General features: G+C 36.7%; 1 protein-coding gene across 3 annotated transcripts in view; it reads right to left on the bottom strand.

Moving 5' to 3' along the window:
* The window catches only part of GLRA3 (glycine receptor alpha 3), a 68,374-nt gene that overhangs the window by 46,815 nt on the left and 1,549 nt on the right, over window positions 1-20,010 (bottom strand). For 2 of the 3 annotated variants that reach the window (XM_074154480.1, XM_074154481.1), the window contains exon 2: window positions 5,723-5,850. In XM_074154480.1, the coding sequence (XP_074010581.1) occupies window positions 5,723-5,850 (128 nt within the window). Of the gene's footprint in view, window positions 1-5,722; window positions 5,851-20,010 lie in introns of those variants that run through there. The other variant, XM_074154482.1, reaches the window with a different exon arrangement.

Below are 20,010 nucleotides of genomic sequence, written 5' to 3'. Positions count from 1 at the left end.
CTCAAGGCAGCTGCTACCTTTAATGTTAACTGTCATCACTGGTAACAGAAATCTATTATTGCTGCTCTTATCTCTACTGCTTACAGCAACAAACGTGGATAAGAAAGAATGACTTAGATTCTATTCTCTTTTCTCTTAAGTCCACAAACCTGTTAAGAATCCATTTAAACTGAATTTTCTGTTACCATGGGTCTTCAGTCAACTGTTATTCTGCCTTATCTTGCATTTGTGAAGCATCAGTCATGGCAGAGCAGTCAGTAGGATAACGGAACAATGAATCGTCTCTTCAGGGAAAAGGTTTTAAATTATTTCTCTGAAAGTCTCTGTAAAAATGGCATTATGGTGGAGCGTGCTAATTTCTCCAGTATTTCTTATCGATTTCAGTCTGTGTACAGTGGAAACAAGGTGTTTCCATCACAAAGTTTTTCTGTCACCTTCCTGCACCTTGATAGTCTTATATCAATGACCCAGTTCAGTGTTGGAAAACTTGGTTTCTTTTTGCAGGTGTAAGCAGTCACTAATAATAAAGATCTAGATCTGGAATTTGAAGACTGGTCTTACAAACCCTTACATAATATTTCTTTTTTAGGGCTGCTGAAGTAAGAACCTGCTCTGCCGCTGTGAGTGGTTTGCAAGTAGCAAAATTTAATTTGACCAATGAACTTCGTATTAAAAACTTAACGAATCAGAACGTCCATAAAACATTCTGCCAACAGGAGATAACTTGGAACATCCAGCTTTCTTTCCTCAAGGCAATAATTGTTTTGAAGTACTGCATGGCAATCGCAACAAAACATCACTATGTGTGCGTCAGTCGTTGTAACACACAAGTTCATGTGCACGGAGAGGAATTCTCAGGTAAGGAGGTATCACTCTGCAGTCACTTTGACACTGTTTGCACTTTGATACTTGGTTAATTATTTAGAGCCGTTGAGCATATCTGATATTTCTTCGAATTCAGTAAAAGCTTGACATTGACAACACCTGAAAGGGATCAAGGAAGAAATAAAAAGCCAGGGAGATCAACAAACACAGAGTCACTAAAAACTCTCAGGGAGAAAATTATACTTCCTGGCTATGTTAGATAATTTATTTGCAAGGCAGCTTTGCTTTCACATGCTTTCATGTTGTAATACTTGTCATCGTTTCAAATTTGATGTGATATAGTCTTGTTTAAAATTGCATTATGCTTTAAAGTGTAGGTTTGCTGTACCAACAAACGTAGTTGCTTTTATAAAGAAAAAGCTCTAAATCATTGTAAGACTGATGCTTCATTTCAAAAGCAGCATTACAACAAGAGTTAACAGCTAGTTAAAGAGAGCACAAAAGGAGAAGCTAAAAGCAGCTTGCATATAGTTTAGACATTACTCTGTTGAGAGTAAAAATGAACTTCCCAAAACGTGGTCAAAAAAAAGCATAAAGGAAGCTGTTAAAACTGGAAGTCATATTCAAACACAGGAACTTGGGCAAGTTGAACATAGATTAAAGACAGGGAAAAAATAGAGCTTAAACTCACTAGAGACAGAAAAGCTAACAATGATAACTATCTGCAAGGCGTTAAAAATAGAATGCTGCCAAGATCTGGAAGGTGAAGTCAAGGGAAGATGATTAAGATATAAAAGCATCCATGAAAGTGAAGAAGGTCAGAGCAGAAAAAAACTAAATGAAGTCTTTTGTAGCAGCATTTGTCTCCAATCGCTGGATCTGTCAAACACTGGAGCTGCTCTGATGGAAGACTTGTATGAGGACTATAGAAGACATTTCAGACTAAGTGAACAGAAACAAACTGACAGGCTGCGGTGATATCAAGCCATATGTTACAAAAATTTTTGCAAAATTGTGGAAATATGAATCCCTGTGAGTCAGGTCTCACCTGTGTCAGTTATTTTTATCAGGGGAAATGTGTACTGTGTCCAGAAAGTATAACTTGAATTAAAAAAGCAAACCAGACTCCAGGTATGATGGTGGATGACATAGACCATGAACTTTATCCTTGTAAACCTTACCTCTGCACCAGCCAAACTGGTGGAAATTGGGAGCTGTATGATTAAGAGAGATGGATTAATATTATTTTTGCTGAAGTAACATCTCTCAGATCTACTGAAGCTCTCTGAAAGAGCCGATAAGCATGTGGACAAAGGCAATCTAATTAACTTAAATATTAATTTTAATTGTAATATATAATTAAATTAATTAAAATAGTTTATTTGGACTTTCAAAAACTTTTTAATGTGAGCTTTTGTCAAAGCTTTTTAAGGATATTAGTTTTGATGAAGGGAGATAGAGTTCTCTTGTAGATCTTTTGCTTTAAAGTTATTTAATGTGAGGAATAAATAGCCACTTTTCAAAGTGCAAGGTGATTGCTGGTGAGTTCCCCCATGCATCTGCATGGAATCTTTGTAGTTCAATATTAATGACCTAGAAAAGAAGATCTAGCAATATAATTTGGCTTCTGGTATAAGATTTTTTAGGATGGTTGTATATAAAGCTGACTGCAAAGAGGTGCAGAAAAATCGCAAAATACTGAGCTGTCAATCAATAAAATATTTGGTGAAAATCAGTGTCAGTCAAATGCCAAATAATCTTTTCTATGCTTTCCTACTGATGGGTTCCAAATTAATTATTTCCACACGGGAAAGCGAGGCTAGATTAATTATAGATGGTTCTCTGGAAGCATGTTCTTTAATCAATAAAGATAGGACAATGCAAAGAAATACATTTAAAAATGGATTATCAAATAAGCAGATCATGAACTTCCATCTTGAATACTTCAAAATTTCTCCTCTGTCCACCTCAAAAGGATATATTAGGGAGAAAAGAGATGTCAAGAAATCAAACAAGGACCACAAATCCTATGAAACGCTGCCATGCAAAACCAGCTTAAGTAGAACAGGACTCTTTACGTTGGAAAAGGGGTATGGTAGGGAGCGGGATATAAGTATAAAAATCTGTAAAGATCAAAAAGAATTCATTCTTTTCCTCCATTTCTCAATATGTCACGTGGCAATAAAATCAGTAAAATAGTCACCAAATTCAAAGCAAACAAAAAATGGTACTTTTTACTATTCCAAAACATGAAGATTTTATTGCCATAAGATACCAGAAAGGCCAAAAGTACAGCTTCCAGAAGTGATCAGAATATTTATCTAAATTATTTTTTTCAGTTAAGTCCTGGCTTAAGAAGTTCCTAAACTAATAATTGCTGAATACTGTTCAACAACACTAGGGCAAGGAACACTTTACACTTTCCTATGTAAATCCCAAAATTTCCACCTTAGTAGATTGTTATTAATGATGCAATCTGGGCTGCATAGATATAAAAATACACCACCTCTTGTGTATCAGGTTAATTCTGAGCATCTTGAGGCCACGGCAATTTCCACACATGGATTGCATAATTGAGTCCAAATTTGATAGTGAAATATTTCCCATATTTGCAGGAACATATGCAGAATTCCTTATCCAAAATCAAAGCACTCATACAAAATATATAATTATGTGTTATAGACGATGATTAATTATGATTAACAGATGGTAGTTAAAAATCTTGTTTACACAGAAATTTTATTGGAAGTACAAATAACTAAAAGTGGTTGTCTGTGTTCTCTTACCAGTTCTCATTCTGTTTCTTTAAAACTGTTGCCAGATTAAAAACCCAAAAAAGCATTAAGCACCGGCACTTGTTCTCGGACTAATAAAACTAGCCAGAAAATGGCAAAGTCACTTAAGGAGATACTTATTCTTAGTGATGGATCTGAATCATTCTGGGCAGATTTGTTCAAACTGCATAGCTGTCTAGAAGATTTAGAATGTGCACTTTTTGAAAAAGAACAATGTCAAATTAGGTTTTGTCTCTTTAAATTTCAATAGTTACAAAATAAGGCTCTAAGTCTTTTGAATTATATGTTCAAGAATACCGTGTTGAATTCGTAATCTCTGAACCATCTGCCTGTTCATCACTGTAGCCCTGTAGAAGATTGTGATTGCACGGCGTCCATGACAAACTCCAAAATCCAGTCCCCAAAATCAGCTGCTAAACTGTAAACTCCTAATTTTTAAACACTTGTTTGTAGGACTTCAGGAGAGCCAAAGAAGTAAGGAGAAAGACTCAGTGCTTACGCTTTGCCTGAGGTTGTCTTCTGCCCAGCACAGCTTTACCTTAGGTTGAACCTGCAGTTTGCACGCTGAAGACTATACTGCGGCAACACCTCAAGGCAACTTTAATAAGGAGCAAAAATAATTTAAGAGCTACCATTCATCTACAAAGTAATTTTAGAAATACAACATTTTGCATTATTTTGCAAATACTGTTTGATACATTAACCCTCCAGGAAGCCAGGTACTGGAGCATTCTTCAAAGGAGTTCTGGTAAGGAAAGTCCAAGGGACTTGTACTGTGTGGTCATCAGGGACATTGATCACTGCTGTAAATCTTTTAGGGGTGTGTTTGAATTTCCAGTGCACACTTATCATTTTCTGAGAAATATCAGCACCGCGAACTTATTAAAAGCAAAGAATTTCCAGCTGCAGTAAATCCTGGGTGTAGTGAGTTTATGTATTATGTATAACTGCTTACGGCTTACTGATGGGAAGTAATTTGACAAACAACTTACTTGGTCCTTGTGAATCAGTCCGGGCAAGTTATGGCAAAACCAGCAAATAGAAATTGCTTTAGAGTCATAACCACTTAAGTTTCTGGGACTTGGAGATGTCAAAAATTTATAAAATTTAGTGGTGAATAAGAATTAAGACGGAAAGGCACTGACAGATGACTTAGAGGAGGAAGGGCTGTCTGCTTGAAGGAAAAATTTTGTGTTAAACAAGAAGTAAAACCTGCCTTATAGTGAAATGTTAGAGCAAAGAGAATCTCTTGGACTCAAGAAGATACTCAAGAAGATAAGCGGAGGCAGCCAAGGCAAAGTGAGAATAATGTCATCTTAAATCACAATGGGCTTATTCTTTCAAAAAAATACATGTATTCTGGAGACTTTAAAGACTGATAACTTGAGTTAAAGACCGAGAAATAGAGTTAAATATAGTTCCACTGTATTATTGGAATTTGCATTCTAAAAAAAAAAAAAGTCAAATTTACCTAAACTTCTCAGACTGCATAAGTTAGAGTGAGTGCTATTTGTTTGTACAGTAGTTTGTATATTTGTATAATAATATAGTTTGTATAATTCTTCATTAAATGCTCTACTTTAGCATTTCCGGGTCTGGATAATATAGTTTGTGCTAATATCCTCGGCAGATATAATCATTGCATTTGCAAACTTTGGCTTTCCAATCTTCTTTCAATCTCCTTTGTCATCTTTGACATAAAAAAAGTGCATAAAAGAGACAGTTTCTGTCATTGAGAACCTGCAGTTTCAGTGGAGAACTGAGAACAGGGAGAGGAACAAGAGCAAAGACGGTACCTTTTGCCACTTCAAAGCACAATGGGGGCACAGGAGTGAGGAATCTAATTTGGTGATAGATTTTTTAACTAAGGTAAACTCTCTTGAGTTTGACTCTGATGGTCAGATCATTAACACACTCTTCCTTTTGGTTAGGATCAGGCAGATATGATGATTTGGCCTCATTTTCACAGAATTTGCTTTCTGGAGTGCTTCAGGCTATGGTAGTCCAAGGTGGGAATTTGAATTCATTAACAAGCGTTTCAGAAAAAGAAAAAAAAAATACTGAAAAAACCTGAAATACCAAAAGTTTAGGTTTGAAGTTACCTTTGAAATTTGGTCTGATCCTTGCGTCGTAGCCTGACATCCTCCCCATTAGCTTATCCAGGAAATCAGAGGGTGACATTGGCATGCTGCGAGATCGTGCGCTGTCCGTTTCCTTCGTGGCTACCAAGCTGACAGCAAGGAAAAACAAACACAGGAGAAAACAGAGCAAAACATTTTTTTTAGAGATTTTCTTAGGGAAACTTTAATTTTACACAGTGAATCACTTAGTTCATTCTTGTACAAATAGGAAAATAAGAAAGCTGAGATTGCCTTTCAAGCCAGTTTATGCTTCAAAAATAGTCATAGCAAAGAAATGGAAACAGTATGTTCTTTTTATGTCAGTCATTTTATATGCAAATTCTGTTTTGTTAAGCTGCATAGTTATAGGTTGCTCTTGCCTCTTGCACAGGACTTCTGGAGGTTAATAACACTCCCAGTCCACAGTAATCAGCCCATTATCACAGAGTTAATAATGTCAGCTACACAAATAGCTGTGAAAGTGGAATGCCATAATTTGGAGTCTAAGATGTTTAACTGGGTGCAGTGAAACAGAAGCCTAGATCAGAAAAAAAAAAAAGGTAGTGAGGTTCTTTCATAAATTAGTACTATTACCACCAGGTTTTGTTCAACCAATGTTTTATGTTAATGATATTTAAGCAGAATACAATGTATCAAACAATCTCTTGGCAAATGCTACTCTTTAACATTGACTTAGAGGTCTGTTTTCTGTTAAAACAAAAGTGTCTGCTGCGGTGGTAAAAAAAAACAAAACCCACAACTTACTGAAGGAAGTATCTTAGGGCAAAATTTTCATCTCCGAACCACATGGCAAATGTCATCTCCTATAGCCTGCTCTCCACATGTAGGCAGAACTCCCACTGACGTTCTAAAGTGTGTTCAGCACATGCCAAGAGAGCAGAGTATCGGCACTGCCATCAGCCACGTGGGCCTGGAGAAAAGGTCTTTATTGTTGTGGAACTCTTACTGGGGTGCTGGCCAACACATTGGAGAAACAACGCAGTCAGTAAATATATATCTCGATAAAATGAGTAACCTTGTGATACACAGCACAACTAAAACCATTTGTGGCTTTTGTAGTTTCAAAAAAGATAAAGAGCTTTTTCTCTTTGTGCTGATTTCTAGTCCTGACCTACCAAAAGTCATATTTAAGTCATAAACTGTCAGCTGAGGACATATGCAGTGGGATATAAATTTTGGAGAATAGCAAGAACCAGCCTGGCACAGCCAAAACATGGTTTATCTATCCCAAATTCTAGACAAAACGCTACTGCAGGGAGTTGTAGTGAGAATGGTGTTCCGCACTGCCATCTGACATCTGGAAAGAAGATAGAAAATCACTGATGTTTTAAAACTAAGAATTGCAAATAATTGACAGAAGTATAAATATCAATAAGGGCAAGAAAATAACCCATTTCTGAAGTTCAATCCATTTAAGTAGGACAGTGTAAAACAGATAGAGGAAGGATATTAAGAGATATATGAATTGGGAATGGAGGCCAGTTGGATTTTGAAGATTTTGAAGAAGGGTTCAGAATTCATGTTGAAGATCTCAGCACTGTTGTGGTGAAGTTCTCGCTGCACTATTGTGTTACCCGCTGACGTGGAAAGAGAGAAAGAGTGAGTAGGAGCATGAAGGTCACTTGCTATTTTATATGATATTAAGGAGACCAGTTCTGGGCCATTGCATAAAATTTTGCGTCCATGAACAAAGCCACTAAACCATGATCTGAGAGTTAGGGAAATTTTCTTACAGTAAGAAGCTTTAGGAGCTCAATATGTGTAGTTTATCAAAAAGAAGATTGAAAAATAATGATTGAAGTGTATAAATACCTCAAAGGGGCAGAAAATGCTGCACATTTATCTGAAGAAGAAAGAAGAAAAATCAATGAGAGAGACAAATTCAAGTGGGGATTTGGCACACAGTGTTAATAATAAAGATAACAGAAGATCAGACTGTCAAGACAGTACAGCTTTCTGGGAGAGAGTTTAGCAAAATATAAGGTATTGTCTTTCATATGTGGGTAGCTTGGTGAAAAGGAATGAAAATAACAGGCTAAATTCAGAGTAGACAGCACAAATCTCCTGCGGAAATCTTCAGATTGCCAAAAGACACATTACAGCCTTGGAGGGGTTAAGGAGGGGAAGCAATGGGGGTAGTTCAAAGTGGAAAAAAGTGTCTTCTTGAGATCCTTCTACCCTGTGGCTGGCTTCCAGGCTTGGAGGTGCCAGTACTGGAACCTGTAACCTGGGTTGGAGGTTATATGTGTAGCATTGCCCCATTTTGCTCAATTCCTTTCACAGCGGGGCATTTCACTTGTCCAGCAGTTGTATGAGCATCATTATGAAATTAAGCTCCAGAATGGGAACTGCACTTGAGCTGCCCTTAAACTACAGGCAGCTTAAAAATCAGAGATTGACCACTTGTAGGAAAAGATGAGCAAACGTTCTATCTATGACATGCACCTGCAAAGAGGAAAGAATTTTAAGCTAAATGATAATGTTGTCATGAAAGCAAATGGATATGAAGAGTCCAGGAGTAAATTTAGATCATAAATTAAAAGGCTTTCAACCAGTGAAACACTTGGGTTCAGGAAGAGTTTAGCACTTTGAGTAGAGAGAAAAAAAGCTCTGTGTGTTTCGAGTTGGAGCTGGATATTAAGATGCTGTGACATACATGACTCTGATTGCAGGTGATGGGACTCCATTCTTTGCTAACACCTCTGGTGAAGATATGTTGCATTGTTGTTGATTCTTTTCTATCTTTAAAATAATTTCTACTACTGAACCTGAAAAAAAATTATAGTTACCATAGCTATGCAGCCAGAGCACCAACATCTACAGAATTTAAATGGAAAATCTCATCTTGCACCTGGCAATTTAGCCAGCAGGAGAAAGCACGGGTCATGAATCTGTGCTCCTGAAACACCTTTTTAAAGTTGGAATGTTTGTGAGAGAAAAACCTCACTCTCTTCCCTTCCTCCAAAAGAAAAAGGAAGATTGAGGAAAAGCTCTTCAAAGGGAATTTCACGATCTGCACAAATGTTTCCTTCACTAAAACATACAAAGCTACAAAATTCAGATTGCTGTCCCATGTTCTTTTGAAGAACTGCTGTATTCCTATTTATAAACTGTCTCTTTTCTATCTCCCCCCAAACTTCTGCGCGTTTTTATCAAAGCACGAATAAAGGAAAGGAACTTTACAAATAAAAGTCCTTTCTATATGGTCTATTTTAAAAGGTATATTTAAAAAGTGATTTCAGCCATACTGTCTTTGAGACTTCTGTATCATTTGTGTTCTCCAGAAAGGACTGGTTTTTGCTGATTTCTCCCCTCTCTTTTAAACTTTTCGTCTTCAAGGTGGTTCTTAAAAATCACTTTCAGTGTGTTGTTTCAGCCTAAAAAGAGTACCTGTTTATTTGAAAATGTTGAAGAAAAGAAGTGATGGGCTACTGTCAGCATTTGTATAAGAAAGGTTGTAGTCCTGCAGAGGAGCTTAGAAAGAATAGCGTAGACAAAATATGAAGGAAGAAACTACATTTTGCACCATCTGCTGGCTCTTCCCTGTTTGATGCTGCTACAGGTGGATGAGAGATAGAGTATGGTGTGCTGCAGTGGTAACTTCCGCTGGAGACCTCCCAGAGAGAAGTTTCCAAGTCACAGCACTCTCCTAATTTATCAAAGTTATCCTGAGATTAGTCTCCAAAGTCTCGCTAGCTTACTTTTGAATACAATTGATATAAATTACCTTAGAATGGTAAATTCATTTTCTTCCTTCCTTCCAATACTACCTATGTATTTTATCTTGAAAATCTTATATTAACACCAAGTTACTGTAATATTTGGCTTGCTGACTTTTCTCATCTGATCATAAATTAGTTCTTTCATCTCAAACATGCTCCATCTTAGCCATTCAAAGAGGCAGAAGTTTTATATTTCATTTTAAAATGCATACAACAGAGCTGTTATATGACGCTTTGCATGCATTATGATGGTCCAATAGCTCTTTCATTTCATTACTTATTCTCTCAGACAGCCAGTGTGGCCAAAAACCCCTGGAGCTGTTGGATCTTGTGTTTGTGGTCCATTCTCTCCAGCTGATGTTTGAAAGTTTTTAATGCACTTTACATTAAAAAGCTTTGCAAAGAAGCTCAAGGAAATTAATTACACACTCGTAAGGAAAGCAAAAACTGTAGCCAGCCAATATGCACTCAGTTGCATCTCACAAACAAAAATATACACATTTCAGTAAATTAATCTGAATTGGTACTTATTCCCTGGGTCACCAATAACCGTTAGGTGAATTAATCTTACAACTACTTCCCTTGGTTCTGAAACTGTAAGCAATCGGGATAGAATACATCAATATTAAAACAAAAATTATTCAGTGTAACCATGTAATTAACAAGGGCTGCAAAAATGAAATGATCCTCTAATTGACAGTGTCTGATCACCTGAGAGTGCCTCGGTAACTGCATTTTGCAAATTGTGGCGGTAAGATTTTGTGCTATGAAGACGGTCTTTAAACTCTCTTCTGTGCAACATAGATCTCTTCTCTCTTCATAAAATGTCTTTGATAGGATGAATGGCAAAAGCAAACATGTTTGAAGAGGTCAGAAGCATAGGATTATTATTATTTCTTTATAGGGAGAGTCTCTAATTATCTGTTCTATTAATTAGATAAAGACTAACCAGATCAGTTCATAGTATATAGAATTTGCACACATTATTCCAAGAACAAACATAAACCTGACAAAGATACCTTTTTGACAGAAGAATGTTCCAGAAAAGATAGAGAATAATGGGGTTTTAAGTCTTCTGATTAAGACACTCTGACCTGATCACCATTCTACAGGTCAAAGGGCTTTAAATTCTAGCTGAGGCTAAATTTGTATATACTTGGGGTTTTTTGTGACTTGGTACATACATATAAGCACAATGCTTTACTGCCTCTCCTTTGGAAAAAAAAAAATCTTTCAGGAAGGAAGGAAGAAAACTAATTTGTCAGCATTATTCATAATCCTATGGGCATGGCTGTATCCCTTAATTAAGGTATAGATTCAGTAAACTACAGGCTGTCCCTCTAATTTTGCTTTCTTCTTTAAGACAAGTTTATTGTTGCCAGTTTCAGCTGAGCAGCCCATGAATTTTCTTAAGACATTTTATAAATTATGACTCCGAGTATTTATTCATTGTTTTCCCAGAAGAACCTACTTCCTTAGTAGTCTTTTGTACCTCTTGTCCACCTTATGTTTATAAATATTCTAAACTCAGGTCTTTGTTTGTAAATTTATTCAACCTACATTTTTTTTTCTAGGAAAAAGCTGATGCAAACAGCTATACAAGGAGCAGAGAATGTTTCAAATATTCAAATTCAGGCAAATCTCTCACTCTTCCAAAGACCTGCTGCATGGGGTAAGATTTTACAACTTTAACTTTGAATTAAAGACAGGCAGATCGTCCCAAAATTCAATGATTTTTTTTTTTTTTTTTTTTTAAGACAGATAATACTTGGCTAAAATGAACAGAATATCTTTGAAAACAGAAACTGTAAATCACAGATATAGTGGTCTGAACTTGCATTACTATCTCACTACAAACACTAATTTGCGTGGTAACTGGATGATGGAGAATAGTTATTGGAGTAATGGATAGATTGCAAAATGACCAAGTAAAATAATTTCAGCATATTATCTTTTATAATACCAGATATCCTTCTATAAAAGCATGTCAGACCTGAACAATTACATTAATTTTTGTGATTAATGAACGATTCCTCTAACGAGTTGCACTTGTGCAGGAACTGACTGGTGTCTTTCACCATCACAATGAATAGTAATTCAACTGATGTCAATGAGGCAACACCAGACTGAAAGGAGAATTAATTAAAATGAGACTGTAGCCTGGCTAAAAACTGCAAGTTATTGTTTCCTGAGGCAAACTGTTCCCAAATCTAGAAGTAACCTGTGAATACTGAAAACGGAATTCTACAGATTATAGCTGCGTGGTTGATTCTGTCTTTTGAATGCGTCCCAAAAAGTCCTTTAAATTGTAGAGGTGCATATTACTGTGTTTTCTATTTGTAATTCCCTGCCTGGATTTACTGTTATTATGGCATTGCCCCATCAGCTTACTTTGCACCCTCTAGGTTGCTGCACTCTCACTCAGTATAAACAGGAATAGTGTTCACTGAACTGTGCATCTGTAGAAAAATATATTTATTGTAATCATAATTAATGATTATTTAGAAAGTTAAAAGTCTTTTGTTCCTCCTTTGCCTTGTTTTGCTTTAAAAATCCACCTTTATGAGTTGAAAACTATAACTGAAACTGAAAATTGGGGTTCTTCGCTGTATTTCTTCTCAAACAATTCTTTTACTAGTCATAAAAATCTTCACAGAAGATCTTATAATAGAATGAAATGGTTGGGCCTTATCAAAACTAGATAAAAATTTGATTTTGAATTAAAACCCTGGGGTTTGGGAAGACTGAAGCACAATTCAATTAAACGCTATTCCGTTTGCCTTAGGGAAGCTCTGCTTCTATCAGTACCACAGCGTTGCCCTGTACCTTCAGTGAGCACTCAGGTGGCTGGTTAGAAGATGAGACATTTTTCTCCAAAATAAGTTTGTTAAGATATTAGTTCAGTTAGAGAAAAGCTGAATGTAGTCTGAAGAGTCACTCACCCTAAAAATAAAGTATTCCCTCACGCAGGACTACAGCCCAGACAAGTTAAAACTTATCAGAAAATAGAACTCAGTGCTATATAAATTTCTTGCCCAAAACACTTCTCAAGAAATTGTTTATTTTGATTAGTCAGCTAATTATAGGGTAGGTACCATAATATTACTATTGATTAAGAAATTTCAATTAAGCCAAAACATTTCTAGTAGGAAAAAATACTGTTTTCTTGAAATAGAGTTTTGCAGAAACATATCTGTGTCAATGCTGTTTTAAGGAGATGCTGGCAGGCTTGCATGGAGTATTGTCCAGTCTTCTTTCTGTTCTGGCAGCCACAATCAATTTTCTAACCTTGATGGGAATTTAAGGTTCTAATTTTCAAAAACTTCTCTGAACATCTCCCCCACAGAATTGACGGAGACTTTTTCCTGCTTTTTCCACCTTAAATTTCTTTTTATGCATTGAAAAAGCAATAAAATCTTTTCAGAGCTTTGGAATTTTCTGAGAGACAGGAATGGGGATGTTCAACCAGCTGTGTTAATTTTCATGAGATACACGGATGAGGTAATTTTTCCCTTTTTATTAATTCTATCCAGAATCAACACTATAATAATTCAGAATAAGACTTTCTTTGAGGAACAACAGGGTTGAGCTTCAGGGTGATGCTGAGAGTGGCAGGATTCATGCCACATAATGACAGAACCCAGTATTCCTGATGCATGCACTGAAGCATATTCCTTACTGAATAAGTCAGAGAAAATAATGTGAAGGTTAAGAAAAAAGGGCTGCTAGCCTTTCGTGTTTCCACCAAAATTATCCCGGTCCACTACACACACACGCGTTCTCTTTCACACACAGAAAGTGGTATTTAAACATGCCCTCAGATACATGCTCTTTCTTTGCTGTATTAGTCTTGCTTATGCCACGTATCCAGCGCCCCCTTAATTATCACCCGAGTCTTAGGAGCCTCATATAAACATTGGAAATGTGCTGGGGGAAGGAAAGTCCATGACCGAGTGTGTTCTTGTCTATATTATGTGCAAGACACTTCATCTCCTGAAGAAATCATCACTGTTAAGAAAGATGAAAAAGGTGCTTTTTCATCTAAGACCTTTTTTTTTTTTTTCTCTAAGGCCCTTACTTAGATAATCTGAACGAGAGCATTTGTTCTCACATTGTGATTAAGGATGAAAATTTGTGTACACTTACACCCAAAGATCTGTGTACAGGAACAACAGAAGTAGGGAAAGAGGTAGATATGTTCTCAGAGTTCATTTGCACAGTGTTAGATCTTTTGGGATAGGGTCTGGAGGTAAAGTTTTAATGCAAATATGGAGAAACTGCTTGCAAATAACATTTTTAGTTCCGGTTCTCTACTGTATTGTACTTTTTGTAACCGTGGGTTACTGTCTCAAGTGGGCGCATTTCATATTTACTTTGTGTAGTAAAAAATTGCAATATCGTGTTCAAAACAATTGAGGATCCAGTCTTCAGTGTGCAAGAGCTGAAGGAAAACAGAAGATAGTTTATTTTACTTTAACTCTTGCCAATTAAGAGTTAAAGTAAGTTCTGATAAATCTTGCAAACTGATAAATATACTTCCTTTGTAATTTTTTTAAAAAAAGAAAGTTTGCATAAAGCATTTTTTTCTGATAGAATAAAGCACTGAAAAAACCTGCTATGCATTTCAAAAAAGTCTTTTATGGAATGCAGTCCAGATGTGATGCTGGAATCTGGACACTTTGATTTTAATTCAAATACGGTTGAGTCAGTGGTAATGGATCTGACCTGATAGCATCAGGGAAAACATCGCTCAAGTGTGGGTTCCTTTATGGAGGCATTATATAGATACTTAGGCACAGAATTAATGTTTACCTTAGAAGACTGTAGTCAGTCTTAATTTAGCTGTGTGAAGGCAGTGCTTTAGTCATGACTGATTTCCAAATTTTTATTTTTCCCTTCAAGAAATGAAAAGTTGTACCCTACTTTTTCCAGCAAGTTACCAGTTTGTGCCATTTATTTATTTCTGTTGTAGGGCACCCTTAGCCAGCAGGTACGTTGCTCACAAAGCTGGAAGTTTGGTTGGTCCCTGCAGATGAGTATGTCTTAGAGCCCAGAGGATGGACACTCCTGTGCATCACTACATCAATCAGACCACAGTGCAGTGTTGAAAATTCAATGAAATTAAAAGCCTTAGCAGGACAAAAACTCAGGATCCGTTTAATAATCAAGCCCCACTGTATCCCAGAACATTATAAACCAAAAAGTTCCTAAGCTTTGCAGTCACCCACTGAGATGTAAAGTAATAATAATTTTAAAGAAACCCAATCTTCTGAAGAACAGTGCTGGTATAACTGTATTTTCTAGGCATTTCTGCTGAGTGGCAAGTTGTGAAATTAAAGTTAATTAAAGTTAATTGTTGGTAAAAATTACGCAAATTTGTAAACAGCCAATAATGGAAATAATATATTCTGGTACCTGTGTATCCTCAGAGATGTTATTTAGGATTACATTAGGCTCATATTTTACCTTTCAAAATTCTGAAAGGGAAAAAAAAATATTTTATAAGAACCTGGAGATGAATTCTAGACGTAGTGGAGTCTTATGCAAACTGTACGTAGTGTGGTAAGCCTTGGGCAATGCTGAGATGGGTAGCATATTCCAATATTACTTTTTTTTATATCAAAGATGTCTTTATATATATTTTATATCAAAGATGGAATGCAACAAAGGGAAAAATCTTAAAACAGTAGATTATGTAGCTAAAACTGAGCTTGAATTTTAATCAGGAAGAGGAAGAAAACTAGTTTGCTTTTTTAAGTGTCATAGGTGTACTGATTTTGCTTATGATACTCTTCCTAAATTAGTTTTAACTGTAAGAATCACACACAGGTTAATAGCAATTAACTCACCCTCCCAGTCTGAGATAATTTAGTACTCTTGTTTTTGCTTTCTACTCACTTTATTGTTTCACTGAAACAGCCACAGGATAATCTGCTGCCTTGCTTTTTCCTGTAGCCATGGATTTGTATGAGGCAGTAGCCCCACGACTTGTTCAGCTCCGCTATTTCACCAGCCCCATCGGTGCCCACATGATGATCTCAGGCCAGAGTCTTCTTGAACTTTCCTACATTTTCTGTGGTCTCAAACTCTTTTCCTCGGAAACCGCATTTCGCTAATATTTCATGTCACCAACTCAAAACTTCAATAATAAAAGTATTGAGGAGGACTGATCTTCCTTAGGGACATTCCTACCTGGAAATAGCCCTGACTCTTCCCCCACCCCTGCTCATTTTGTACATCAATGGTAGGGCTAGAGGAATAGCAGGGTGGTATGTGGTACAGGAAAATTAGATAGGAAATGTTTGTTATGTAGAAAGTCCACTGCAACGTGGACCAAGTATTATTACCCTGTTTGCTGTTGAATAATGTTGGAGCAACTCATTAGGGAGGTGACTGGAGGAATAGTAACAAAATGCATTCTTTTATAACTGCATGCTGTCTATTTTTGTACTTTTTTCCTTCATTCTGTCTTTTTACCCTCACTACTTAGCGTTTGTATTGACACAGCATCTAAAGACATCAGTCAGGAAGGATCCTATTGCTTCAGAAGCCACGAAAAATAACGGATTATAGTCTCTGCTAGAAAAAAGTACAGCCTCAAAGATTCTTGCCATCTTTTCTCTTGACTTTACGGGGCAGTCTGCTCTGCTTCCTCATGCTCTTCTCATTTTCCTGCTTTGGTCTTGTATTTTTGTTACACCCAGTTTCTAGCTGTGTCTTTCCCTGCTCTCTGAGATGTTCCCTTTCTGCTGGTAGTTGATATCCACAAAAAGGTGTCTTTCTTTTTAGTTCCTACCTCCTCTCACTGATTCTTCCAATAAACATCATGAAGAGCGGCGGGAAAAGCAATAAAAAGGAGGAGCTGCAGCACCACACAGAAGGACTCTTCCTTGTTCATTACTTGAGAAAAGCTGATTTGCAGGAACCATTCCCTATAGGTATTATTACATAATGCTCAGTAAGGTCATTTGAAGCTTGTGTTCTAAATCTGTTAAAATAAGAAGCTCTAATCTTGTAAAAATTTTCATTTTATCTAATTGTCATGATTTCTAGGATAGCTGGACAAGACTAATCTGATAACAGAGCTATTACATTTTCCATCATCCAGAAGCACAGCACTTATCTCACAATATTACTCGTTTTCAGTTGTTAGCATCAATTGGCTCGGAGTGGATTAGGAGAGATTGAAAAGTAAGAAAATGTCACTAGCACAGTAAGAATGGAAAGATTAATGTTTTTAATTGAGATTTCCTTGTTATTTAATTTTCTTGCTGTTTATAATATTATAAACTCAAAAATCTACACATAATTCTATCTCAAAATAATAGAAATGGTAGTCACTAAAATATTTGGGTTTTATAGAAGTAAAGAATGAATAGTAGAAGTTTGATCAAATTTATACTTGTGAAAAAACTCATATTTGATTCAAAGGGATTTCAGTGTTTTCACTGGTATAGTTGAAATATGAGAGAATTTGAATATCATATTCTTGGTCACAAAAACCTCCACTTCCTTTTTTGTCTGAGTTTTGGAAAGCACGATGCCTGCCTGTGCGTTCACCTTGCAAGGGAACCCTGATGCACTCCTCCTGATGGATTATGAGGACTCTGAGCACGTTTCCTTCATGCTGGGGGTTTGGCTGGCTGGGCTCCATGCCAGCACTGATAACGCAGCAGCCCAGCTCTGAAGCAGAGCTGTTGGATAAAAAGCTGTAGAAGCCTCAGCAGGGGTTCATCCTCTTCTCCCAGGAGCGGTTTTTTTTCCCTTTTTTTCTCTTCATTTTTTTTTTTTTTTTTTTTTTTTTTTTTCTTTCTCTCTCAGGAGTGCTGGGGAGATACTCTTGGTCTCTGTGTGAGCTACTGAGCAAATGCACCACCACCCAGCCTTGCACCTTCCTAATTCTGATCCTGAGTTTGATCTGACCTGGCTTTTTGGCTTGCCCTTGGTCCTGCCTCATCTCTACCAACTTTGCCTGGCAATTGGAAGGGTTGTTTGGGCTGGATCTGCTCTGCTCTTGCACAGGTCCTGAGGGACTGCAAACTTTGATGGTAGGTCTCCTGCAGCTCCTGCCTGCTTTGCTGTGAGTCTGGACTCCCAGCTCACCTTCCCTTCCCTTGCTGCTCCCTGAGACGTACCAAATCTTTTTTCATTAGGACTTGGAGTCTGTTGACTGATTGATCCCATAGAAACCATCTTTTCAAATTGAGTCTGAGCTACTGAGGAAAGGTACTGTGCCTCGGTGCTCTCATCTTGAATTACTACATTTTCTTTCACACCCTATTTATTTGCATCCTAATTTTAGCAGACCCTTTCATTTCTTTAATAGTATTGTAGGTATAATTCTTAACATATTAATAAGATACTGAAGTCTCATCGGAACATCTGAAAAATCTTTATTTTCAAAGATGTTTGTGATGATATATTGGTTTTATTATTTTTTAGCTTTTTTTTTTTTTTTCCTTTTTCGTTATTTGGAGGAACTAATGCTGGCTTAAAGGATATTGACTTTTGCTTCTTAAAGCTATTCATCTGAAATCAATTTGCAACGCAGTGCAAGAAAAATTTCAAAATCAGTTAACTTTGAGCTCAGACATGCCCCAGAGTTAGGTTGCATTGAGGTTTTTTCCACAAGGATCTGGTCTTGCTAAGTGCCATTAGCTGTCTCTGTGATACTGCTTCCTTTAATATAAGGCCAATGGGGCAGTGAATAGAATGAGGAAAGAGGCGATAACCCAGTCATAACATGATTCTTGGTCTATGCTAAGCTATATCATATAGGGAAAATCTGTTTTGCATTTCCACACTGCCACCTACCTTTTCCTCCTGTGCTTTCCCCACACACAGGTCTACACCTAAAATACCTATAGCATACTCTTTAAGGAGAAAGTAGAGTCCCTGGCTAATTCCTGGCAGTGTAGTTCCAGTAAAGCTGTGCTGGAGCCCTTGCAAGTCCAAGAGCTGTCATAAAACTGACTCACAAATGTGATCTTTGTGTTGATTCTACAAATATGATCTTGCTCTCAGCATGACCTCCTGGAATCCAAGCAAATCCAGAGGAATTTTTCTTAATACTGTTACTCGAATGAAAACAGAGGAACACTCAGTCTTAGAGATTATTATAACTTCAAACCATTGCCCTCATTTTTACATCTCTACACTCTTCCTAGTATCATACTGAGGCTTGGCCTAGCAATCATTAATAAATAATATCTTTTTTATTTTGGGTCTAATTATAACATTTGTCTCAATCCTCAAACATATCACTGAAAATATAATAGAGTACTATGTGCTTAAACCCTTGTTTTTCATGTCAAAAATCTATTAATATATTACCAATAAGTATGTTGTTAATCTAAGACATAGTAGTACAAACATGGACAATATTATCAAAGACTATTAACAATGTTTTATTCTCTCTACAATGTCTTTCAGTAATCAGATTGATTATTAGATCCTACTACGACTAATATACATCTTGTTTCAGTCATTTCAGTTTGAAAAGCCTTTAGATGTGGGATGAAAAATTAATATTTTAAAAAAAGAATCAGGTGCAGTCTGCTCTTGTGAAGCACATCAATCCAGAGACTTTGCTCATTAAAGTAGCAAGCCTGGAACTTTATACTGAAAAAAAATCCTCTTTGTTTTCATTTGACCTCCACTGAAAATAAAACTAAATGTCTATCTTGACAGGCATATAATTTAAACAATCACTTTGAACAGCCTCGGAGCTGTTGGACAAGAATTGAAGGTTCTTCCTGTTAGGTTCCTTCAGTCTTCTCCACAGCCTTGAGTACTTGCTAAGGAAGAGTAGAAAAGTTTTAATGTTGCTCGATGTAAGAGAAGATATGGGTTTTTTTCCATAATGTTTGAGCAAGTGAAACACTTAAGGTTTGCTTCCTAGAAATTCATAGCACATCCGTCTTCTCACTGAGGGTGTTCTATAGGTGCTAGGGCTGGAGTCTGTGTGTCTCACAGAGAGTGGAAGTAGCATCCTATTGTTCCCTGTTCCCTTTGCTCTAATGTAAATAATTTCTCAAGGCTTAAGTGAGAAAAGAACTAGAATTAATGCCTTTGGGAAGCTTGGGAATTTTACAGGGTTTAATATTTTCACCATTTTAATTTATTTTTTTTTTTTTAATTTATTTACACTCTTTCCATGTCAAAACATGGAGAGGACTCTTGTGTGTCTCAAAATTACTCGGGTTTGTCAGGTCTTATTGCCAGACCTAAAGTCACCAGCAGTGTCTATATTGAGATATGTATCAAATACACGCATACATGCTGTGCAGCTTTCTGAAGTCTTTCTCAGACTGTGTAGTCCTTGTGCACATTAACCATGTTCATTGGGATGAAATGGCAGTGTAAGAGCAGAAGGCTATTACAATACAACAGTTGTTTGGACATTGAACAGAATAATTTGAATTTATGCAAAATAAGATGCCTGTAGACATTTTGAAACAACTAAATGTTAGTCCAAAATTATGTGATGCAAAATACACGTATGCTGTCCAAAACTGACTTTTTCAC

The sequence above is a fragment of the Numenius arquata genome, chromosome 10, assembly GCF_964106895.1.
Source record: "Numenius arquata chromosome 10, bNumArq3.hap1.1, whole genome shotgun sequence".
In the NCBI taxonomy this organism is placed as follows: Eukaryota; Metazoa; Chordata; class Aves; order Charadriiformes; family Scolopacidae; genus Numenius; species Numenius arquata.
This window is presented reverse-complemented; position numbering and strand designations above follow the sequence as displayed.